Below are 25,279 nucleotides of genomic sequence, written 5' to 3' on the forward strand. Positions count from 1 at the left end.
CACGCAGGCTTTTTTTGTCTGTGTAATACATAATTGTCTACTCATTTCCTTGTTGTAACAGATAATTAAGGCTATTGGCTCATGCAGATAAGTCCACCTTATGTTATGCTGATGTATGATTTTTTTAGCATGTGCCATTTTTGTGAAAATTTAATGTCTGGCTTTACTTTGCAGACTCATCAAAGTTATATGCACAAATAAAAAACATGGCGTCTTTCTTGCATGTCCTTGCAGTTTTTTACACATCCTTAAAGAATGTTACACTGTATTTGAACGTAGGCACTGACTCAACCCAATAACTTTTAAAAAGTTATTTTTTGGCCTAGAAATATCTAAAATAGGTATGTAGAAATGCTGTAATATTCATGATGTTCTACTGGTGTCATTTGTGTGGCTGCGAGTGTAGGCATGAAATTTTCAAGCAGTGCAACTTTTATTTTATTAACTAATTGCCCTTTTTCCAGCAGAGCTTTGAGCAGAGCTTTGACAAGATCAGTCTATGTAAATTAATATAGCATTTATCATTTGGTGCCCTTTTAGATGTTTTCCAGCCTTCATGCTTGGAGGTTGTGCTGTGTTTATGTCGGGTTCAACCTGAGCATTAAAAGCTTGTTTTGTACATTTTTGCTTCCGACTAGGACTGTGGAGTGCAATCCATTACGGGAGCAAGAAAGTCATCAAAATGCTGAAAAGTTTGACCACAACGCAGCCAAGTAAGTTGTATGCCTGTACAGTGTTTGCACGTACCTCCATGGGTCATATGAAAGGGAACACCCTTGTTTCCGTTGAAAGGATGTTTTGAGCCAACTCCAGTTTCTCTATTCAAGTACATACGTGTTTAACACTCTTGTGAGAGAAAAAAATTCACCGACGATTACGACATTCCCGAATGCGAAATTCGAGCGCAGCTCTATACGTGTTTTCGCAATACATTGGCTCGTGCGGACAATTTCTCATAAGGCACATTGCGAACAAAGTAAAGTGTTGTGCGGCTGCCTCGCTAATCTGGAGATAGCGAGAGGCAGCGCGTACATGATGCGTGGGTGTGGTTCAAAGCAGTCACCGCAGACGGACCTCCCAGACAATGGGCGCTACTCTGGTGCCATCTTGTAGCCATCGTCGCCGCGCTACACTTCTCACGCTTTTGCCACCATACCCTCCTCCGCTTTCTGCCTCATGGCTCCGTTGCATCTCCTCCTCCACTTTCCTCCTCGCATGTTTCATTCCCCCCCCCCCCCCTGCTCTCTCCGTTCGCTTTTTCATCCTTTACTGTGCTCGTTCACTCGGTTACTCCAAAGCTCACCACAGGAACGTGTGCCTAAGTGCTATACTCTAAGAACTATTTAAATGAAATTCATTGGGTTTGAGTGAGCTAGCTAAATTCTCTCATTGATGTGAGCTTATACTGATTTACGCCAAAAATTGCTAAAAGTTGTCAGTTTAATGGATTATTAAAGTTCCATGCAGTGTGAAAATCGATGTTAATGTGAAGCATTTGTTGCGCAGCTCGCGCGACGAAATGTTCCCATGTTTCGGTTCGTTTGTGCCTCCCTTCCGCTGTTGGGTCTAAATAAAATCGATGGCCTAGATAAAAGAAGGAAAGCATCTGCTCTTGACATTCAATAGATTTTGACTTTTTCTTTGAAATGCATTCAACTTCATCAAAGTTTCTTTACAAAGCTTCACGCACCAGTTGCAGTAGCTTAGTGGCTATAGCATCGTGCAAAGCACAGATTCGATGGCTGGCCAAAGCAGCTGCGTTTTGATGATGGCAGGGTACACAAAATTCCTGTGTACTAATGTGAATCTAATGCATCAAGCTTATAGCTATAATTAAAGAAAGAGTTACAACTATGTGAACTTCACCTCTTGAGACATCTAAGGCGGACAACATTGATGTATTGTACATCACTCTAAAGCATACCACAAGTTCGTGAGTAGGCTATAGCTTTAAAAAATAGTGCGGAAGACAATTAAGAAGAATATAAACAGTTAAAGCAAGTAATTATCATCATCACTTAGTGACTTGCATTGCCATGAATGAAGTGTTCTTAGGCCGTGACCTGGCGACTTTGTCTAAGCAAAAGTTACTAGCACTAGCCTGTGAGCTTCGAGGTGGTAGTCTTGCAGTAACTGTTACTGTCGCACAGATTAGCTGTTACCTTTAATGTCACTGCACCCTGTCTACTTAGCTGCAGAAGTTGATGGATTTCCCTACTTTCCATACTCTTCGCTTACACACACTTTGTGTTTGTTGTTAATGAATTTGTCTTGCACAAAAGAATGTCTGACCTGGAATTTTTCAAGTTCACTCTTTTTGCTTGAACCCTGATCTGTTTACTTCTCAGTCACATAATTTGCGCTTTAGGAATAAACCTTGGAGTCTTGCTTGCCTTCATTGACTTATCGGTTTAAGACAACATTAGAAGCATTTCAAGTTTAATGTTCAAAGTCACATGCCAGCAGCGTGAACTCAAAATCATGGATTCACTTGCTTGTGTTCTATATAGTTACTTCCTTTTCCAGTCGTACAGTGTTGTTCACAGTTACAGGGTGTAAGAGTTGGAGCACCTTTTTCCAGGAATTTTCTTGCTCCCATTGGTCCTTGAAGGGGGCCGTGAACCAACGAATTATACTCGGTCCACCGAACGTGTCTTGCATTGGGGGCGCTGCAAGTCTGTCCGAGGGGAGCACATTGTTGGCTTCACGAAGTGATTCACCGCAACGGGCTGGCAGAGGTCAGAAGGTCACTACTCCCACTGGCCAATTGTAACAAGGGAAAATCTAACCAGTAGTGAAACCAATATAACTAGAGCGTTCCTTCACCTTTCTTCAATATAGATGGCTGATGTATTCAGCTAAATTTCCATTTATACTAAAAGGATTAGTCAAGGGCATTTATGCTGTGGGAGGTGGTGCGAAGAGGTAGCCGCCGTAACCGCAGTTTATTTAGGCCAGCCAGCCATGGTGCAGCAAGATCTCGACAGCGGTCGACATTGCGGCTGCTCAGGTCAAGCGTGCTAGCATGTTCTATCCTCGCGCTACCTGCAAGTGAGCCCATCTTCTTCTTCGCCTGCTTTGGAGGCAATAGTCGCACCGCTACAGGGCTCCGTTCCAAGTGTGGGGTGCGATTGAAATAAACTCCAGTGGTAAAGTCCAGGTAAAGCGTGCAGGTGGTATCGTCGGTGGTAGTGTCGGGTTCACGCAATCCAAGGGCAGCACCGACAGCCTACGTTGTGAGCGCGGCGCAGCCAGAGTGATACTGTAGTGCGAAGTCGTGACCTGCCACAGGTTCTCGTAGATGCCCAGGCCTGTAGAAGTCAGAACTCCGAAAGTAGACCCTCTGGCAGCTCGGGACTTGCGTGGAGATAGTGCAAGTCTTGGTCACTCACAATGTAGATATAAAAGTGATGCTGGAGCTGAAGAAACCAGATGGCAGAGCTGCGCCTGTAAAACTTCGGTAGGCCATGGATCTGCAGAAGGTGTGAGCAAAGAACATTGGAAGGCCCGCCTGTTGCTGCTTCCGGCGAGATCTTGAATGCTGATACCATCAGCGTTGCGGTGGTCACTGAAGGCATCGCGAAGGTTGTGCTTGTGGCATCACCGTGTTTGCGAGAGTGAAATTTGTGCCTAGTGGAGCCGGTGGGAGAGCCTCTGTATCAGTGAGGAGTGAGGTGCCCCTGAATGGAAAGCGGACAGCTTTCGAGAACATCCAAGGAAGGAGAGCGGCGGGCCGTAGAATAGCCGAAAGCGCTTACGTTTGGCCCAGCGAATTCCTTGGAAAGAGTCGTCGCTCAGCTGCCTTTGAGCTGGGGAGGAGGCTCATGAACCGAGTCGAGGTCTGATGCTGGCGTCAGCTTGTGCTGACGGTTGGCACGGGTGGACGCAGGCGATGTGGAACGACAAGAAGCAGAATGACATGATGGTTCAAATGGCGAGAGTAGTTGTGACATAGTGAGCAAGGACAGCTGCCCGCAAGTCGTCGTAGAAGTCGGGGCCAGGGGGGTGGCGACCGAAGCCTGGAAAGCAGCCAGAGCCTGGAACCTTGTTGAGAAGGAAGTGGCTGTCCAGCTGGATGAACCAGATGTCCGGCGCGTCAGTGCAGAATTCCTGGACACCCTCAACCGCGGGACGTCTGCTGGACCGCGTGAGGCCACATCACTCGTGCCTTGGTAAGGTCGGTGCGCTGACGCTGGCATGGCTGGGCTCGGTTGTCTGGGTCACCAGTTTGTGGGAAGGCTGGGTTCAGTCGTCCGGCTCAGCAATTTGTGGGAGGTAGTATGAAAAAGTAGCCGCCGTAGCCACGGTTTATTTAGGCCGGCCAGCCATGGTGCTGTAGGATTTCGGAAGTGGCCCACGGCCGCTCAGGTCGAGCGCACTAGCATGTTCTACCCTTGCGCTATTGGCACATGAGCCCATCTTCTTGTTCTCCTGCTTTGGAGGCGATAGTCACGCTGCTACACGGCAATAACCAGCTACAGTTGATGGCAGAATGCAGTTGAATCTCATTGTGACGAAGTCATATTAAACACAGTGATACCTTCGTTATATTCAATATCGTTATAAACATACATTTATTACAGTTCACATCAGCAAGAAACAGTTTAGATTTGCTTAGTTATTCCGAATAGTTCATCATGTCAGAGTTCGTTATGTCTAGGTTAGACTGTGCTAACTGCACGTTCCCTTTAACAGTTGCCTACAGTATACACTGTCTAGTGCTTACAGTTTAAGTGCTAATTTATCAGATTTTGCCACAGGGGTTCTTACATCACAATGTGACAACTGATTTCGAGTTCCTGTAGTTCCAGCTGCCTAGTGTTGACATATCTTACCTGAAAACAGAACTTATAACCAGCCAGCTAGTTGGTAATGGTTTCTTATAATAGCAGCAGCAAAACAAGGACAAGACTAACTAGTGCCTGTTCCATTCCCTTTCTTGTGCTTGTTCGTGTTGTGCTCCCATCATTATAATGTATCTTATTCTGTTTGCTTTGCCTTGTGAAAAGGTGTTATTGCCAATCTCAAGCCTCATGTTATTCTATGCTTTCAGGTCTCAAGACGTAACGGTCCCTCATAGATGGGAGTGCACCACCATTGTTTCCAGTCTTCATTCGGAGCACCAACAGCACATACCAGAGCACTTCAGCATGTTGGCCATTCATCGCCTCGTTAGTTGTTGTTTTGTTGCCACACAGCTGTGATAGTCCACATACTTGCAACGTAGTCAAGCCACCAGCCCATCACAGAGACACTGCCGTATAATGGGACATCTCTCCACGTTTCATTGCTTTGCATGTACAGCGAATGGTTCGGTCATATAAAGATTAGCGTTCTAAACAAGAGGGCACAATTTTGCACGCACCATATTAAAAGGGTCCTGCTACGTAGGCGAGCGAATTGTGCTCGGATTATAGTTTTAGCCCCGGAAACGTGCATACCGTGCTTTTCTTATTTGGGTGGTGTGCAGTTTTCAGACGCTTTGGGTGAGAAGATTGAAGTGATTAGCAACTTATTTCTTGCACGCTGTGCTGTGCATGAAGAATAAAGTTGCCCCAATTTCAGAGTCACTTGTGCATTGCCTTCTTTCAGAAGTGTGTTAGTCACCCTGCAGACATTTCATGTTTGGTTTATACACGGTTGGTGATTCCGGCTTGTTGATACGTCGTCACGGAAGTGTTCAGGGTAGCGATATTAGTGCATTGACACGCAGATGCACAGAGCAGTGTGTGTGTTTCCTGTTTTTCTTCTGTGTCCGTGTGCTAGTTTTGCTGCATTGAACACTTTGTTCATTTCATACGTTGAGGTCGCCACAAAAACACGAAACAAATTAAATAGTGTGTATGTTAAGCTTATACCCGTGTCAAGCGGGCAAGTGAACTTACGGGGAGTGCTGCCACGATTCGTCAACTGCACTTGTTGCTATTGTTGCCGCCGAGCTTTCTCCTAGCTTAAAGAGCAAAGATTGCCCAGATTACAGACAGTTTTAGTTTTGATCCACGGGCGAATGGGGGAAATAAACAAAATAGGAGAGACCCCGACGTCATGTTTTTGAAGCCGGAAGTGCAGCCATGCTCGTGTGCCATCTCTCCTTGCATCTGCAATCCAGATGGGCTCGAGCTTTGACATTGCATTGCTACAAGCCGCCGGAAGTGTGTGCTGCTGATGTGCGTCGGAACAAAACGTACGAAATTTCTGGAACGGTTTTAGTGAAGCAGACGTGCCGCGGTGTCTTTCTGTCGCATGTTGAAGATGCCAAAGATCCGTGGTGTGGTTACACGAGTGCTTCTGTTGCTGGCTGACACTCAGACTCACAGACGGTGACCCGAAACACAACTTCCAACCTTACACACCGCACTCCAAACTCAGCTTGTCTCACGAACGGAATGTGCTTTGAGAAAGACCCAGGCTAAGAAAGCATACCTCGCTTTTCGCAGGCCGAGAGCAGCAGCGAGCGCAGTTGCTATGGCAATGAGAATGTTTGGAACACCAGTCTCAGTTCTTTGCAAAAAACAGCATGTGACTTGCACCGCATTGTTTTCAACATATCCGGACTAGCCAGCCTCTCCCAAGCTTTCCTTCCTCCATGGCGACAATCACTCACTCCTCTGCGCAGTGATTGTCACATTATTGTGCTTGCATGATGCCAAACAGGTCCTTACATCCACAGCCACAACCCTTTTAAGTTTTTCAGAGCGCCACAGAAGGAAAAAAAAAAAGAAGAGAGAGATAAAAGACTTGTTAGGACTATATAGATAAATATGCATAGAAAGGCACCCTTTCTTGTAGGTAATTTACTCTTGGCTCAACTGTGTTATGTTTTATTGCGCTTGGGCTTCAAGACTTAGGAAATCTTGGATTTATGTTGCGAGAGATGTTATCTTGCATGTGCTTTTCGCTTTACTGTGACAGACAGTCACATGCGTTTGGATTTTTAGCAGAGTCAGAGACATGGCCTCTAGCTACGAATTATGATAATGATAACATTGTGCCGTCGGCGGCCAGTTGCCAGCGTCGGTCATGATACACCATGCTGCTGGAAAAGCAGCAGGAATGTGCTGCCATGAGCTTTGTGAAAGGGAACATGTGAATCAGTGCATGTCAGGGGTTCTGTAAAAATTACGTAGTGTTGGAGCCATAATTGAAAGAAAGGAGAAAAAGCCGCACTGGTTCTGCCGGCTGACGCCACCCGCCACAGCGGAAATTTTCTCGGTTAGCTCTCGCGAACAAAAACGTACGCATCTGTACTTGCAATTCACAGCGTGTTGAAACCCAAAACCAAAAACCACTTGCCCACCTCAACCTCCCGATGTTTCAGGTATGACGTGAGCAAAAGATGGCATCAGCTGTCATCATTAGGCTGGGGCATGGCATACCGAAGCAATACAGGCATCAGTACGCCAACACAGTATGAAAGAAATCTTGCTTGCGGAACGAAAAAGAAAGTAATTGAAAAAACTATGTTTAGTCACAGGGGCACCAGCAGACTAGAGAACTGCACTGGGCTGTCCCTATGTAGTTTTAAGTTGAACCCCAGTATGTTGTTATGAGTACCATACCAGGCTATACGCAGCACACTCATGCATTCTGTTTCGCAAAGTTCATGACTGGAAGCGAAGCGCGCACACTAGTGTACAGCGGTCAGTGTTCTCGAAAAGGCCACCAGATTGTTCAAAGCAAAACGATGCGTCTTCTGCTTGTGTTTCTTCGCAACACTACCTGTTGTGTTGGCTCAGCGCCTGTGACGTTGTGCTACTGAACATGAAGTCACAGGATCAACTCCCGTTCATGATAGCAACATTCCAAGGGGGGGTGGGGGTGGGGAGACTGCAACAAAACGCTTCTGTAATTAGATTTAGGTGCATCTTAAAGAAATCCAGCTGGTAGAAATTAACCCAGAGCCTTCCACTCTGGCCTGCCTCATAACCTGCTGTGCAGTTCAGGGATGTTAAAACACCACAATATTTTTAAAAAATTTTAAGCCACGCTTCCTGTGTTTTGACCCTGTACGAGTGGTTCTTCAGATCACGTGACTCTAGCATTCGTCTGCAGGCATTAGCCGAGCATTCTTCAAGTTTTGCACAACCAATAAGGAAGAGCTAGTTTGACATCAGTTTTGCATCGAGCTGTATGGTTATATGTATAATAACACAGCATCTCGTTAAAGGAACTGCAAGCACATTCAATATAAAGTGAATACATGCAATTGAGAGTGGTATTGATTATACCTCAACACTGCACCTGGACAAGATCATCTTATCTGAGAAGCAAAACCTCAATATTCAAAAGAAGGATATAATAGATTATTGAATATCACAAAGTAAATCTATAATGTTTCCTGCTGATATTAGCATGTAACGAATATATGCTTATAATGTATATCAGATATGGCGAAGCTATTTTTTGTCTTGGATGCGTCATTGTTAAAACGAGATCTGACTGTTGCCTATCCGTGCAGCTGGTGGCTTGCAAACAGAACCTTGTGCTATTCTGTATCCAGCAGCAGTGCAGATTCTCGCAGCCACAGTCTGTTATGCCAGCTTTGGTGCCACAATCGCGGTGCTTGCGTATGGCTGCGGGAAAGCCTCGACAAGGTGGGCGACGGTGATAAAGTTATTGGCGCAATGTAGGCAATCAGATCAGGGGCCGAATTTACAAAAATATTCCTTCGCAAGTGATTTATGCCATTGGCTGGCCGCTTTCACTTACATGTCCAGCATCATGATTGGCTGGAATTTTCTCTTGTGAACAATTCTGGCGCAACAGCTTTTTTGCGAATGCGGGCCCAGGTGAAAACATTGGAGGAGTGGGTGGGAATACAATGCCGCTAGTAAGTAGTAAAATCAAGACGAAAAAGGAAAACCAGCTCTGTTGTATAGAGAGCCGAGAGTGGAATTTTATTGCTCTGTACACCCGTCACTCAGATGTCACAGCAACATTTAAATAAGATTACTTCGTCAAATTATTCATTGGGCGGCACCTGGACAGGCCAGTTGAGGGCTAATATTATCATGAAAGTGCTCTTCAGGGACCCTTTAAAGCGACGCTATAGAAAAACACTAAGCTGAACTAGGTTGGAAGATCGCGCATGAGGAATACCAAGTAGGCGAGTTTCACTGTGGTCTGAGACTGCAAGCCAGAAAGGATGATGAAACAGAACACGGATGGTGACACCACCTCGAATTTCCTGAGCCAACTTCTTGCAATGCCAAAGATTCTTGTCGCATCTGCTTAAGGCAGCATTTTTGTTTGTCAACCAATGACGATACAACAGTACTTTCAAAAGAAATCAAGGGCTAAATCTGACAGCATTTGGAAACATTTCCAGCGTAAAAGCGAGTAAAATTGTAATAAAGCTGGAGCAACATTTGTCACGTCACCAGCAATTCACCATGTAATTCAAAGAGAAACTCAAGCTTCATATTTTTCCTCTCAATTATCAACTCTTTCTCACCAAAGTAATGCAAACAGAGCCTTAAAACAACAACCTTCCAGTCTAAACTGAATTAGAGCGTTTCCTTATTGTCGCTTTAATGTAACGCAAACTCGTCGTGAAGGCCCTATAGTTTTTATTTTGTGCCTCAGACATCTTGGTGTTTAATGTCAGATTCCCTTCCTGCTGGAGGCTCCAGTGTAGCATATTCGTGCGACGCTTCCAGCAAGTGGTTGACGAATGCGAGGTCAGATATGATGTCAGGATTTGAACCACGATGTCGGCCGGCATCCTGCCCGTTCCTCTGCGACTGAGTCCATTCGGGTTGGCCGGAAATGCGGCTGTGGAAGAGCGCTGCCGTGTCGCTGGTGTCAAATGCGAGCATGTCGTCCTCCTCTTCATCTGGCGTTAATGGCAGGGGTCGTCTACCTTGCCGTTTCGCTGGACGTAGCTCGGACACGTAGCTGGCATGGAGGCAGGGGACTTTTCTCCTGGTTTGCAGGATCGTACAAGAGCTTTAGCCATGGGCAAGGGTCACACAAGAGCTTCAGCGAGAGGCGAGCATGTCCACTGTAACACTTCTGTGTTTCTCTCCGACATGCTCTTAGATGAATCTTGCTAAAAAAATCTATTGCTCAAGTTTTTGCTTACTGGATGCAATCTCACAACCGTACAATTAACAAAGCCTCTGAGTGACTCGTTATGCTGCAATTTGCACAGCTTGCACATCTGGGAAATGTGACTTCCCCTTGTCGTAGGTTACATTTCTTGCACAAGCGTTTTTGTAGCTGCAGCTGTTTACAGACGCGAAGGCAGCAGACAATGCAATACACTGGCATAAGCGCAGTTGAAACCCTGCTTACATGCGTCTGGCTGTGCCTACCCAATGTGTGTTTACACCTCGGAAGCCAACCATGCCTACAATTAGGGGCCTCTCAAACTGACGCAGGCTGCGTGGATTAGCTGCACAAAATAAGATCCCTGCTACGGCCGCACCCCTGCATTCACTTCGAATTGTGCTTGCACCGTTCAAGTTTAGCTGCCCAATTTCTGAACTTCTCATGCCCTTCCATGAACTGGTTCACAGTGGTGCAGGCGCATCAAACGGACCTGAATTCTCAAGGGCCATCAGTATTGAAAGAGGTTTGCCTTCAACATGACATTAGTGAAATGATGAAGAAATTGCGGTCACGGACCAAGTCAAGGTGAAAATAACACAGAGGCGTTTCGGGACCCGTACGGGTTCCTTGATCACACTAAAAGCGGGCAAGAGCCGCAAGTCGCTTTTATGCCGAAACATATCTGCGTTATTTTCACCTTGACTTGGTCAGTGACCGCAATTTCTTGATCATCATGTTACCTGACCAGACGAACTTTCGTCGAACTCTTGACTATATTACTGAAATGAGTGTAGCGATCGGTTGGCACATCTATTTGTATTCTCACTGCTCTGGACAGCGGTGCATTCTTGGTTATCACTGACTATAGTATGGATAAGTTACTTTTTCTTGCAATTAAAACATGTAGCTCACATCTTATGCCAAGTATTTGCTTACAGGAAGCAAGACACTCAAGGCTTTTGCACTGGAGGACAAATCAATGCATTCACCTTTTCCAGAAAAGTACCGTTGCCAGTATTGCTGCAATGGCCATTACTGGCAGTGTGGAATCTGTATAAAGCAACACAGTAGGGTTAATAACTGGCAAGTACAACAGCATAGTTATATGAGTGTGTAACTCAGAATGTAGTACTTGCATAAAATTAGCCGCCATGAAACTTTCCCAGTGGTCATTGGCTGTCGAGAAGTTGCTGAGCGCCCCGAAGCCTGTGGCAAAAAATCTAAAAAACAGTGTTCTGTGGTCCACTTTGGTCTTGGACAGTTTTAAGCAATCTTATTGTCGTGAGAAATTAAAGTACACTTTGGATGTTTACAACGGCAACTGCTCCACATAAGATATTTTTTTACTGTTTGCTTCTTGCGCGAGACCTCAGTGTTTCCACTCTTCAAGAGCAACACTTATGTTATTGAATATCAGCACAAAAACAAGAAATTGCTGACAGAATTTCCCTTACCGATCTTGTCTATGTTGTCGCTGATGTTGAATATGGTCACTTCGCACAGTTCTGTTACACTGTGTATGTCGACACCACGGACCTTGGCTGAAAGCTCACCGCCGTAGATCCACACATTGCCTGCGGATGCGATTAATAGTCACCTCCATCTATTGCAACCAGCATAGTTGCACTCCATTCTGCCCTTGGTACAAACAGGCGTAATTCAATTTCGCACCTTCCAAGTCGTCTTTCTCAGCTGTTGGGAACCCATTGCTGTTGTCCTCAAGGAGGTAGTAAACAACATTTGGCTCTGGAAAATGCATATAATTATAGTTTACCGTTGTTTACATCAGACTAGTGGCAAAATATTCAGGAAAGATGTGCTGGAAGGATCAAAGGGCACATCCATGTGCAGTGTCTGTCTGGGTTTATGTGTGGTGAAGTGCCAAAAGCAGTTGACGATCGCGCCGATGGGTGTGACGTCACGCATGTATTTAGTGACGTTGATCGGCTTAAGGTTGAGGCAAATTCCAAAGTACAGTGACACTACTAAGGGTAGGGCAAAGGAAGCAGGGAAGGGCAATGTGCAAGGGAAAGCGCGAGGCTATGTAGATTACCTTTCTTGCTCCAACTTGAGAGCTGTGTGGGTAATCTGCAGTGGGTAAAAGCTCTCTGGCGGCGTCACGCGCCGATTTTGTTTAGAGTAAAGGAAGCTTATACACTCTAATTTCGTTACGTGAAACGGCTAGAAATGGCGGCAAATTTGAAAGATTACAGTAATTTTTTTTTTTTTTTGTCAGGACTCGCGATTACAAGGTGTTGCAGCGGTGGGCGATAGGAAAATATGTAGGGGCCTTATTATGGAGGGATTCTTCCGATTCTATTAATTTCTTATCACCAGTAGCAGCGAGTGGCATATAATGGCGATAGCGGTACCTCGCGCAATTAAAGAATGGGAAATGAATCCTTACATAACACGACCCTGCAAGTAGACACGTAGCGAACCCGCGATTTCGCTACAAGATTAGCGGAGCGCGAACATTGCAAGAGGCCCTCAAGTTTTTCTCACGTGGTTCTGACACGACCCGTACGAGGCCGAGGTCTACCGGTGGGTCCAGGAAGAGCCGCACGGACGCCATCGTTTCGTTCAGCTCCGCAGGCATTGAAAAGCAGGTGCTGTCATCGGAGTCCCATATGCGAACAGTCTTGTCGGTGAAGAGGTCGTCGTGCCCGAGGACCACCAGGCTGTAAGGGACTGCGTAACCGCACGGACCCAGCGGGGCGCCAAGTCAGAATAGGCCGCACAAGTGCACCGACGTTTGATCAGCTTTCTGCCAGTAAGCGGCGGGTTAAAACAAAATTAGCGCCCCGATTCGTGCAAAAGTCATGCGAAGCTGTCAGGCGCGAAATTTTGAGCAGAATGCACTTTTCGCGCCTAAGGCGCACACACGTTGGTTGGGACACGCCGCGCTAAGACGCACTTGTTCGTGTAAAGTACCGTACGCGCAATTATAAAATCACGCACGAGATTGTCGTTCAGGCACAAGGTCTAATAAAGGAGTAAGCAGTTCCCCCGAGAAGCCAGCACAGTACGTTACGGCTGAAAGTTAAGCACCATTCAAATTTCATGGCAAGTATCCATAAACCGCTAAAGACGCGTCGGAGCAGCGTTCATAATTTCGTAGCACAGGAGATGCGTGGCTCCATGACCCCATCCATGCCCATAAGCAGCAAAATTTGGCTAGTAAGCAAATGCGACGGGAGTGTTAATTTAGCCCAGACCAGAGAGATTTGCTTACCGCCCATGCCGTGCACTACCGTCGGCAAAGTGCATCGTGCGAACGCCAGCAATGCCACAACCAGCATCTCGGCAAGGAATGAACTGCCTACACAAATTGGCCTGCGGCGCGAACTCGGCGCGATATCGGGCGGTTCATTTCCTTGGTGGGCAAAGCGCCTTCCTGTCACTTCGGAAGGTCAGATAAGGCGGCCAAACACAACACAACACAAAGGAGACAGAGCACGTCAATGTGTTATGTGGAAAGAACGATATTTATTCAGGATCTGCCAGTAGCTGGGTCCCGGCCCTGGGGCGCTCGAGCACTGGTCGCTGAAAATGAAACTCATGACGAATTAATAGCACTGCACTTGGATGAAACATGTTTTTCCCAATAAGTACACACGGCTATAATACTACTAATGCCCCTAATCAGGTCCTTTGGTAGCAGTTAACTGCTACTAAACGATGCTGAGGACTACATGTACCACTAGGATGACTGCGCACAACCTGCAGCAAGCACTAATGTACAAGCAAATTAAATCTGGCTTGGCCAACCAATGTTTATTAAGACAAAAACACACAAACAAGTGATGGCACAGCTGTGACACAGTACAGCAAAGGCATTTTGATAGAATACAAAATGATGTTTGGAATTTTAGTGTATGGAAGAGAGTGCACAAATGCACCCAGGGGTTAAGTGCGGAGTGATGCAAAATGTCTTTGCTGTTTTTTGCACACTAATGATATAAATGAGGCAATGGCAATGCAAACAAGGGAAACAACGCAACCATTACCACTGTGGATGCTGAAAGAAAATGGAGATCTAAAAGAAAAATAAACATGGGGAGGTCTACAATGCAGACCCTCCGACAATCCTTTTTTTGCCAAACGCGAGACGATGTTGGTGCGACATGTAGGAAAACGCATGAGCATTCCACAACGGCAAACGCTGAGAGTGATGGCGAAATGTGTAGACTTCGAGGTGTCACGTTTCTCACACAATGCTTTTTTTAAACATCTCACAGAATTGAATTTGCACTTGCACATTTCTCGAGGCAGGAGCTTATACAATATTGAAGACTCATGAATTCTTGAGAAACAATTTGTCTCCTGCACACAAAAACGTTGAAAATCTTTGGCCATTTTTTTTTCGTGACGATTCCACTGCTGTTCTGAGCATCGAAAAGCTCTGCCTTGGTAATTTGATACATTTGAAAAGAAAATGGCTGATTTAAACGCTGTTTGACCTTTCCAGCCACAATTGCCAGAATGACACGAGGCATGCGATCCATCTCTGCCTAGAACATCTTCCATTTGCGACAGCACATTGCCTCATTCAGGGAACAAACATTTCAGACGCGGTACAAAGTGAAAAATTTTTTGCTCGAACATCTTGAATTTCAACTCGAGTGCAAGCGAGCACACGCATACATTCCAAGAGGTTTCAAAATGAATAGGCGCGAGTAGCTTTTCAATGTTACACCATTTTTTTTTTCCATCCAGCTTCTCAATGGTGCTCAAGACAAGGAGGTTGGCAGTGCCTCAACAAATGACAACAAAAAATTAACAATAGATGGCGGGTTTCACATTTCAATGACATGCTTGCTGCTAAGGTAAACCACTGCAGTGACAGAAAGGGGGAGCAAAACTGCGAGGGGCCTCTCATCATGCCGGGTGGTTTCTTCAGTACCGCCTGACCCCTCCACCTCCTCCCATGTAACGATTGCCAGTGCCTCCAAAGCTTCCACCGCTGCCCATACCAGAGTGGGCCATCATACCAGAGCCGCCTGCTCCTGAGTTGTAACCTTGTGATCCCTGACCCATGGAACTGCCTCCTACGCGTGCTCCCATGCTGCCGCCTCCTGCTGACCAGCGGTCCGGCTGCGAGGACCAAGACTGGTGGCCCGAGTCGGGCTTGCGGCCGTCGGCGTTCCACGAACCTCCGCCTACGCCGGAGGAAGAGTAGCTGCCACCACCCCGCCCCCCGGAGCTCCAATGATCACCCCCACCGCCAGCTGCCTGGGGGCCTCCGAAGCGGGCCCCGCCACTACCGTACGCTCCGCCGGCTCCCGAGAAGCCTTCTTTAGACTGAAAACGAGGCTCCATCCTTCGAACTGGCGGGGACTCGCGGGGCACCCTGTCTCTGGGGGCCCGGCCACGGAACTCTCGGTCACCGCCAAAGTCACCGCCGGGCCGATCAAAGCGCCGGTCGTCTCTGTCCGTGCCACGGTCATAGTCGCGTCCGGGGCCCAAGTGGGGCCTCTTGCGGTCTCTCCAGAAGGCGTCACCGCCGGCCTCGATGCCGCCGCGGGACGGCCCGGCGCCCAACACGCCGGCTTCCTCGTCGTACGGCCGCTTCACCGGGCGCCGCATCAGGCTCGGCGCGTCGGCGCCGAACTCGGCGGCCCGGCCCATCTTTCGCTGCCGAAGTTCTTCGCGCTCACGCTGGATCCGCTCTCGCTCGAGACGCTGCTTCTCGCGCTCCAGGCGCAATAGTTCCAGTCGCTCACGCTCCAGCTTCTCGCGCTCCACGCGCAGGCGCTCTCTCTCGCGCTCAATGCGGAACGCCTCCTCGCGCTGCCGGCGCTCGAGCTCACGCTGGCGGAAGGAGCCGGCATCTTCGTTCCTGCGGAAGGGCTCTCGCGAATCGCGGTAGTCGGATCCCATGCGGCCACGGAACGGTCCTCGGAAGAAAGGCCGCCTGATAAACGGCCGCCTGAAGCCGCGCACTGCCCTGAAGCCTCGGATAAACGGTCGGAAGAATCGGCGGCGCACGAAGCGGTCTCGCGAGTGGCTCCGGCTTCGCCTCCGCTCTTTGTCGTCCCGGTGCTTCCTGTCTTTTCCCTTGTCTTCGTCGTCTCCATCGCCCTCCTCTTCGTCGGCGTCTTCCTTTTCCTCGGCTGCTTCCTCCGCAGCCTCGTCTTCCTCGGCCTTTTCGCCCTTGTCGTCTTTGTCTTTGGCTTCTGCAGCAGCCTTCTTTTCGGCCGCAGCCTTCGTCTTGGCGGCCTTGGCAGCTGCCGGCTTTGCCTTGGCAGCAGGTTCTTTGCCCTCCTTCGTAGCCGCGGCCGCAGTCTTCGCCGCCGCAGCGGCAGCTCCGGTCTTGGCCTCGGATTTGCGCAAGGCGCCGCCCGGCTCGTGCTTGGTGCACTCGACAGAGATCATCTTGCCGTGCAATTCGGTGCGGTGCAAGTGCTGGATGCACTTCTGCGCTTCCTCAGCAGTGCTCATGGTCATGAAGCCGTAACAACGCGCGCCGGGAGTCTTGGCATTGGTAACTATCTTGGCGGACACTACCTTGCCGTGCTTGCCAAAGAGCGCCTTCAGGTCAGCCGCCCGCGTGGTGTTGGCCAGCCCGCTCACCCACAGGTTGCGCACGGGCTCCTTGTCTGCGGCCGCCTTCGGCGTCGTCTTCACCGCCTTGCCGGCAGCCTTCGCGCCCTTCGGAGTGACTGCTTTCTTGGGCTCGGTTTTGGCGCCCTCGGCGGCGTCTTTCTTGGCCTCCGCCGCAGCTGCTGCTGCAGCCTTTTTCGCGGCCGCAGTCTTGGGGCCCGTGGCGGGTTTCGGGGTGTCGGCACTTGGGCCCTCTTTCACTGCGGCAGCTTGGTTCTCTTCCTCGATGTCCGCGTCTAAGTCATGGTTGTCGTCAGCGTGCACGATCAGGGCCTGCTCGGCCTCGTGACTTGCGTCTTCGTCGTCTTTAGCCGCCGAATCTTTAGCGGCGCTCTTTTTCTCGGCCTTAGCATCGCCGGCGGCGGCGGCTTCTTCGCCGTCCTCTTTAGGGTCGGCTTCGCCATTGTTCAATTTCTCCTCGCCGCCTTCTGCTTCGTCCTCCTCCTCTTCGTCGAGAGTCTCGATCTCTGCCTCGTCCTCTTCGTCGGACTCGCCGCCTTCATGAGCATCGTCATTGCTCTGCGTCTCAGACTCAGCATCGTGCGCCAACTTCTTGTTGACGCGCTTGGTAACGGTCTTCTTCACCGACCCGCCAGCAGCTGCCGGCGCGGCCGGCTTCACTGGCGTCGGTTCGGCGGGCACCTCAAACTCGTACGTCTCGGCGTCCTCACCTTCGTCGCGCAGCGCGTGCGTCAGCCGTTCGATGAGCGCGGCCTTCACGCCTGTCTTGTCTAGTCCACGCTTTTCGAGCTCACTGCGTAAGTCAATCACACGAAGCTCTGACATGGTTTTCTTCGTCGTTAGGCCTACGTTATCTGCCGTGGGAGCCATCTTGGCTCGCTGTTGTCTCCGAAGCTTCTACGGCGCACACACAACGGACACGAAAAAAAGTCGCCCCCGAGGACAGTAACACGTCGGGACGCACCTGTTCCGAGACCCCGAGCCCGGGAGGTGGACTTGGCTCGTGAGAAGAGTCACCGGCGCCGGGCACAAGCACGCAATCAACCTTACGCGTACGATCGACCACACCGCAAGAAAATCTCCACGCACGCCTCGGCAAATGGCGCGCGGCGTGTCTACTCGTCGCAGAATGTGATTGGTCAGTTCGAGCCGAGCGCAAAAGGGTACTTAGCTAACAAAGGACAATAACTAAAATACAAGCTGAGGCAAATTTGTTTATAATGGATAACTTCAGTAAATTTTTAAGGTAATAAAACTGGCCTTTATGTTACGAACAAAATTTATTACGCGAGCATTAAAAACATTAGAAGCTAGACATATGCGAGCATATACGTATATACGAGTAGGAGATAGTTGGGTAGGTAGCGCCATTACGCACTCCTCTTCAAAGAAAGGTTGTTTATATATATAGGAGGCAATGGGTTTACTTGAAACACGTGACTTAAACATGGGCCCGCACAGGAAAGGTCTGTTGAGTTTCGAAGGTGTCCGAATCAAACCAGGCAGCACGCTAATCGCATTTTTAGAAAGCGTGTGTAATCGTCACGATTGCGAAGAAAACGTGCGAAAGAAAGCGGAGGACTTTCTAAAATGCGATGCTACTGGCATACCTTTCGGGCCACTGCGTTCTTTGCGCGAAGCCGTGAACGCCGCGGGCGTCGGTGCTCCCGTTTATTTACACAAACTGCTGGAGGGATCGGAGCTCTGTTTACCGAGTCCCGTGACGCCTCCTCGCAACCCCGAACTGGAAGCTCGCGTGCAGAAGCTTAAGGCGCAGCAGCTGAATCGGGACTACGACCGCATGACATCTGATGTGGACGTTTGCCGCGCCAGGTTAGTCAGTGGGCATACGGGTGACTCACTTTCACTTGATATCCTTGCAACATCGTTGCAGCATTCGCTGCTCAGAAATGCGACGTATGAGAATATTGTTTCTAGAAGCAAATTTAATATTTCTAATAGATGTTCGTACGTGGGTTAATGAGCCGGCAAGTGTGAAACCCAACCGTGCGTTCACTGCGCACAATTAAAAAAAAAAAAAAAAAAAAAAAACGTGACTTCTGCAACTGCTTTCGAAATCTTGCCGCCGCTTCTTCAGACGTTGTGAAGTGCAGAAACGCCAGAGATGCAGCAGCGGAAATTGTGTGACGTACGGGTTGTAAAGAATAAAAGGAAGAACGACATTGCTCTGAATTAGTTTGGTCTGTCTGGTTACCAAGAGCCGAGTGCGTTTACATTACTGTAGAAATAAAATAGCTTCGACAGAAATGACTCGGAAAGGCAGGACTGACGCTTGGAGATTGCAATTACAGTGTCCCTACAGCGCCTGCTTGGACACTATCAAAATAGCGGGTCACCCCTCCTTTGGAGATGATTGGCGACGTTAATGCGATTAGCAATCTTTCTCATGATGAATGTGTAACTGGCGTTATGTTTTATATGTTTTGATGATTATTGTATCTTAATGCCACATCATATGCCATCTGCGAATCGGCAGACACATGAAGTGGCAATCTCGATGCCAACCACAATGCCGAGTGGTACCATGACACAGTAAACCTTGTAATCACTGCACGCACCCCATTTGAAGCTCCGTAGCAACCCCGACTATTCCTGGTATTCTGGCTGTAACTTCTTGGCAATGGGTATCAAGCCGAGTGGCCGTACTCGACGTGGAGGTGTCGAGCACGGCATCGAGGCTTTATACCCTATGTGTTACCTTGACACATCCATTTTGAGGGACTGACCAAGAACAGGCACATACCGATATCAGATGTGAAATGCCGAAGTTGTCTGTTCAAGCACGTGCCCAACAACCCATGTTGTCCGCTCGGCAGGACAGCAATCGGCACATGTCTGTTGGCCCAAGCTAGCAGAGAACTTGAGTTGCCAGTATGGTGAAAGAGATTAGGTACACACTTCAAGCTTGGTGAAGTTCCCAAGGAATGCTAACTGCGTTAAATGTAGCCGACTCGTTTGTGAGACTGCACTGCGATCTTATAAGTTGCCGAACAAATATACATTTGATGAACATGCTTGATCCAGGTATCTTTGTCCTGATGCGATGTACATAGTGCACTAGGTGGGGGGTTGTCAGCCATGAAGAAGGAGCAGAACTGTTCATACAAACGTCAATGACAGGCAGCAGCATCACCCGTCGTTGGGGTGCAGCGGCTAGCTATGGTGTTCTGTTGCCTAGCACGAGGTCACAGGTTCGATTCTCAGCCGTGGCGGCTGCATTTTGACGAGGCCAAATGTGAAAACTGTCGTTTACTTAGATTCAAGTGCATGTTAAAGAACCCCAACTGGTCCAAATTAATCCGGACGCTTCCACTACGGCGGCTCTTGTATAGCCTCAATGTTGCTTTGGAATGTTGAACCCTATAAATCAATCAATCAGACAGCAATATTGAATGTGTAGCTGAGTTCATTTAGTCAGATTCTGCTTGTTCACGCATTGACAGAGAGTTTGTAAAAGCTGGGTGAATAGCTTGAAAACAAACTGGTTTGATTCGGTGTTCTTTTTGCTTAGTCGAACAAAATGGGTTAGACAGCGAGGTTTCAGGTGACATTTCAATTGCCCTTTCGCCGCTGGTTATATTGCAGGTCATCGCCGTTCACCAAGGTCGGAGCAGAGGTGCGGCAAGTCAAGCAGCAGTCGTGGGCGCTGGTCAATCTGCTGGTCACTGTTGCCGGGACGTTCGCTTTCTTCTACAAGGCGGTCGAGTATTCGCTGCCCGATCCCCACATTCCCCTACAGGTCCTTGTTGGACTCATCGCCTCCATAGTGGTAGCCGTCGCTGAGTTGTACTTTTTGATACGTGTCATCTAGTCCAAGTGCACAGATTGTCTTTAAAGTCATATCTGATGTGTTTCTTGTGCTCATTTTGAAGGCTCGATCCTTTGTGCGGGGATGTGCCAGAGCAGTGCAATGTTTGTAGAATCTGCCGCAACATTTATTCACTGGGTGGAAATTGAGAGCAGTTCCTTTGCATAACTTGTCAAACAATGCTGTCGAATTTTTGATAGGAGGGACTGGTAATGTGAGCTGCTATCTCATGGAAATATATCTCTCTTTGTATCAGGGACTGTATTCGGTTTGCTTAAATGGATGCACCTTCTATACTGGTTTTCCAAGCAAAGTTTTGTGGAAAGCAGCGCTGAAACAAGGGACTAGGAGACTCACGGAAACAGGCACTTGCTGACATCTGGCCGTACTTAATGTACCACCAAAGCAAATGTTATGAAACGAAACAGTGCTGCACACTTGTGAAGATACAAGAAGATGTGTGCACAAACACATGGAAGACTTGATTAAGATTAGCAGTTGAGTTAGTCGACCAATTTGTCAAAGAGCAATGACGATGGTAAACTGACACCTGTTGCACTTTTCTTGTGGATTACAAACATTCCGTGAATCTCTTGAACATGCATGTCGCATCTTTTTCAGTTCACTGATCAATCAGTTGCAGGCACACGTGCAAAAATTATACAAATGTAAGGCCAAGTGGCTGGCAGTAAATATCTTGAGTGAAAATATTCACTTCCTCAGGCATTTACTTCATGAAGTATTATTAGTTCCTAGTTGGTGCCCATATCTGTATTTCTCTTGAGACCACTCTTTGCCTTTGTGTAGGCTCTAGGAAGGTTTGAGCTGACAGAGAACTTTTTACATATGTGCCCATTGAAAAAGTGCATACAGTCTTGTTCTTCCTGCTATGTTTAGTGTCACCAAAGAATGTGAGTGTCTATTTTTGTTGTCATGTAGTTCCTGCCATTATTATTATTTTCTTTCCACTGGTGTATTTTTTCATTAATTGCGTAAATGACGAATACATGGCAGCTACAAGAAAATGAAGTTGTGTTGATTGTGTCTGCTTAGCTTGCAGAAATTTGCAAGCTGTGGCCAGTTGCATTTCTGTAATAAATGGCCGCAGCATCAGTGGCATTGCAGTATGTGCTGCCTCTTGTGCCGCTATCCATCACTAAACTTTCTTTGAAGCTAGCTGAGAGCAGGCCTGTAGAAGTGTGTAAGGGTTTCTAAGAAGCTGTCCAGAATGGGAAACTAATGAGACCTAGTACAGGCACGATCCTACAGTAGTCTACACGGCTGTCCGGGAAAGGGCATGCCTGCATGGGATTTCCTAGTGCAGTGCTCACTGTAAAAAAAATGTGTGTATGTAATGTGTGTTTATGTACAGAGAAGGCCAGTGTGATAGGGAACATATTATCGATGCTTGGGCAAAGGTTAGCACCAGTGTGACTTCAGATATTATTCGCTAATGCCGTAGTACTCACCATGTCACTCTCCTCTCAAAGACCCTATGCTTCTGTGCTTCTATTCACCACTAAAGCAAGTAAAATTCTTAGTCCTGAGTACAAAACGAGTTTCCTTTCCATTGGATCCGATTGTACATACAAATTCACACACACACACACCTGAATAAAAGAAAAAATTTTTCTATTTCTGACCTCACTGCTCTCATCATCGTTAAAGCCCCTCCAGCCTTTGACGCACGCCGCCGTTTACTAATTCGTAAAACCTCGCCAGTTTCACTTATGGGGTTTCCGCTCCCAGTGGTTCCTGAATTTCCCATTCACTGCTGTTGTAGAATCGTACCTCTGTGGCAACAAATGACGTTGCTTCCACTCGGAACAAGAAGCTGAGATGACGTGAATTCCACTTGCCAACGGAAGCCGAGAGGCTGAGTTACAGGGCACTGGGGAGGGGGAGGGTAGGCTGGCAGTACTTCATGCTTTATGGACGAGTGTTGCCTGTAGATAGCATGCCAGAAAGTTTGCGAAATTTTCATATTGAGTACGAAGTTTCTGACTACACTTCTTTTCCAACACTGACTGACAGGCAGCAAGCGTCATTTGTTGGTTTAGAGCAGGAGTACAGGATGAGAAAGAAGCTTGGCATGCGACTTGTATTCTTTAGAAAGCACGGTCAGAGGAGACTGACCTGTGCAAGATGTCTGGCTGCTGCTGTTTCACATACGTGACGTAAAGCAAGTGAAGTGTACATCTGTGGTTCACATATGACGAGAGCTGTCTGTACAAATTCCAAACGAAGCCTTAGGTGGCTTGGGGTGAAGCTCACTTCCAGTTTTCTGCCTGGGGCTTCTACACTATTGCTATAGCGGAGACATATTCTTTTGAATATTCATATGAAAAAATATTTTCTTCGATGTGCTTACTCCCGATTCGTTTAGCACATTTAGTTAGAAAATAAACCTCTTTTGCAGGTATTTATATGTCTCCTCAAGAGGTTCACCTGGTTGGCAGAAATGTGTACGGAGGAGCTCTAATTGCCATGGGAATTGCGCGGTCTTTATCTCTTGTCTGTCACAGCATTGTACAAATAATTTTTACTCCATTCTACGTGCTTCACAAAATTCACCTTCACTACAGTAGACACTATTGGAAAAATCTCCACTTGGCTCAATTCTCCACCTGCTGCAGTGGCTATGGCATTCTGCTGCTTAGCGTGGGCATGGAGGTTCGTTTCCTGTTTGCGATTGTCACATTGGAGGGGGGGTGGGGGGCATAATGTAAACGTGTGTGTGCTTAGGTACCTGATAAAAAAAACCAGGTGTTCATAAATAATCCGTAGCCCTCCACTGTGGCAGAGTAGTAGAGCTCTCGGTCCCTCATGACCCACGGTGCGGTTTTAGAAAGTTAGAGCTTGCAATTAAGGCTCAGTTTTTTATGTAATTGCGTTGTCTGGCAACCTCTGTTTAGTTCGCCTCTATTTTGGCGCACCTCCTGTTAAGTTGCTGTGCTATAAGGCAACACACATACAAAAACTGCACAACTTCTTGGTTTTTCCTTTAATCTGTACTGTTGTGACTTGCTGTTGCTACGGTGTTGTGCCGCTGAGAATAAAGTAGAAGGTTCAGCTACCCAAGTAATATTGCGCAACAAAAAAAAGCGACGCGGACGTAAGAGAAGAAGACACACCAAGCGCAAACTTTCGACTAAGTTTATTGTACCACTGAATCGGTTTTTTACATGTGAAACAGTGTTTTCAATTGGAAGCTTTTTGATGGTAAATGAATGCCAGAGGTGTGCTTGCTTCAAGCAAGTTATTATAGCAGGCAAAATTTGCAGTAGCATATTTCTAGCAAGATCACTATGATCTGAAAACAATGTGTTGCTTGTCCGTCTCTGCTGTTCCAAGTTTGCTGCTGTGTGTTGCGTCTAATGGTAAAAGATTGTTCAAGAAGCGTTAAAGAAGATTGTTACAGAGCACACACCTCGCAAGGTGTGCTCAGAGCTAGCTTAAAGAGTAAAAGACGTGCAGCTACACCCTTCTGCCTCCCTCCACGATCCAGGGATTTTACAAATTTTAATGTTCACAGGCTGGCGGCTATACGTGTTAAAGAACCCCAAGCTATCAAAAGCAAGTCAAAGACCCCTACTTGTGTCTGTCACAGTGTCACAGTCCCTGCATTGCTATCAGTCATCTGTCGATAGGCAAATTTGCTGTGGCATCAATCAATCTGTAAAATGAACTTGAGAGTGTGACGGAATCCTGTCGGCTCCCAATGGCACATCATGAAATAAAACAAAACACCGACCACAAAAGATTTAGTAAGGTTAATGTTTAGTGTTTAAGACAAGGTTAATGTTTTGGCTCCCGCACGGGAACCTTGTTCACAGTTGAGACTAAAAGTGACAAAACAGTCGCTTAAGTATATCGTATTATGTGTCCGAGACATCTAGCATACACAGGTCGCAAATTTCCATTGTTTCGATTAAGAGTGTCCGTCATACTTTGAATATAACGTCACCCTAGATAATTTTCTTTCGCAATCACACATGCCTGATCCCGGCTAATAGCTGATTTCATAATAAATTTTTAAAATGGCGTGGTTTCCTTGCATATCATCGCATTGCACAAAAACGATGTGAATTCGCTATACACTGTCTCTTATGTGGCGTCAGTTCTTTAGAAACCCGCAAGGTGGAGAAAGTTTCATAAAAGGGAAAGAGTGATACAAACCTTAATTATAGTCTGTAGATGTTAGCCTGGCTTAGGGTTGGTAATATCGATGAATGATTAGTCGATTAAATGTGTCCCACAACACCATTAATCTTCATTGATGTACACCTTTCATTAAATCGAATTAGTCTATTAGACCTGTTCGATGAATCGTTTTGTGAGAGTTTGACGGGAGTGGCGGGAGAGTTTTGAAATTGTACTGGAATGGCGGTGTACAATCAGTGACTGTGCGGCTGTGGTGGTAGAGCCAATGTTGACTGTTTTTCTGAGTTGCAAGTGATGCCGAGCTGAACGCTTTCCCTCCCTTTCCCCACAGCGCACACGCCACCACGTCTGAGGCTTGAAACGCCCTCGCAATGCAAGGCATACTATAACCACCCAGTTGATGATCGTCCGTTGATGCCAGTCCCAGTCCACTAAAGACGCGGCACGGCATTCGCGCCGGTTCGGAGCATGTGTTTGACATAGCGATGGAGTTAATGTCTGTATTCCAGCAAGTCCATAGCGTCTGAGAATTTATTCTCGCGTGCTGGTTGTGTGGCCAATCAAAGAAGGTGTTGGTTTCACCCAAACGTCCCAGCCAATTGAGATCCATTTGCTCAGTGGAGAAGAGCATGTGGTTAAACATCCTAAACCAGTAATTCTCTTTTA

The 25,279-nt window shown here is 47.4% G+C and overlaps 4 protein-coding genes across 6 annotated transcripts in view; 2 read left to right on the forward strand and 2 right to left on the reverse strand.

The window, feature by feature from the left end:
- Positions 1–5,570, forward strand: part of LOC126528075 (phosphatidate cytidylyltransferase, mitochondrial) — a 29,808-nt gene extending 24,238 nt beyond the window's left edge. Inside the window, exons 9-10 of the mRNA XM_050175939.3 lie at positions 639–713; positions 5,054–5,570. Of these exons, the coding sequence (XP_050031896.1) occupies positions 639–713; positions 5,054–5,067 (89 nt within the window). The 3' untranslated portion in view covers positions 5,068–5,570. The remainder of the gene's footprint in view (positions 1–638; positions 714–5,053) is intronic.
- Positions 5,571–9,552: 3,982 nt separating this feature from the next.
- Positions 9,553–17,769, reverse strand: LOC126528082 (uncharacterized). 3 transcript variants are annotated; one of them, XM_055069112.2, is made up of 8 exons: positions 17,585–17,769; positions 13,289–13,599; positions 12,559–12,744; positions 11,725–11,799; positions 11,508–11,627; positions 11,190–11,273; positions 11,043–11,103; positions 9,553–9,924 (listed from the first exon to the last, which is right to left on the reverse strand). In XM_055069112.2, the coding sequence occupies exons 2-8, from the start codon at positions 13,353–13,355 to the stop codon at positions 9,582–9,584; spliced, it is 936 nt and encodes a 311-aa protein (XP_054925087.1). In that variant the 5' UTR covers positions 13,356–13,599; positions 17,585–17,769; the 3' UTR covers positions 9,553–9,581. The 3 variants fall into 3 exon arrangements, with proteins under 3 accessions (XP_054925087.1, XP_054925089.1, XP_054925088.1); XM_055069114.2 differs by lacking the exon at positions 13,289–13,599 and having other exon boundaries at positions 17,585–17,766; XM_055069113.2 differs by lacking the exons at positions 11,190–11,273; positions 17,585–17,769 and having other exon boundaries at positions 13,289–13,432.
- Positions 13,521–17,591, reverse strand: LOC126528071 (uncharacterized). The gene has a single exon (XM_050175933.2). The coding sequence runs from the start codon at positions 17,488–17,490 to the stop codon at positions 14,953–14,955; it is 2,538 nt and encodes an 845-aa protein (XP_050031890.1). The 5' UTR covers positions 17,491–17,591; the 3' UTR covers positions 13,521–14,952.
- Positions 17,770–18,033: 264 nt separating the features above from the next.
- Positions 18,034–22,004, forward strand: LOC126528080 (transmembrane protein 199). Its single transcript, XM_050175943.3, has 2 exons — positions 18,034–18,453; positions 20,227–22,004. Exons 1-2 carry the CDS (start codon positions 18,038–18,040, stop codon positions 20,450–20,452), a joined length of 642 nt encoding a protein of 213 aa, XP_050031900.2. The 5' UTR covers positions 18,034–18,037; the 3' UTR covers positions 20,453–22,004.
- The last annotated feature ends 3,275 nt before the right edge of the window (positions 22,005–25,279 follow it).

The sequence above is a fragment of the Dermacentor andersoni genome, chromosome 9 (genome assembly GCF_023375885.2).
Source record: "Dermacentor andersoni chromosome 9, qqDerAnde1_hic_scaffold, whole genome shotgun sequence".
NCBI lineage: Eukaryota > Metazoa > Arthropoda > Arachnida > Ixodida > Ixodidae > Dermacentor > Dermacentor andersoni.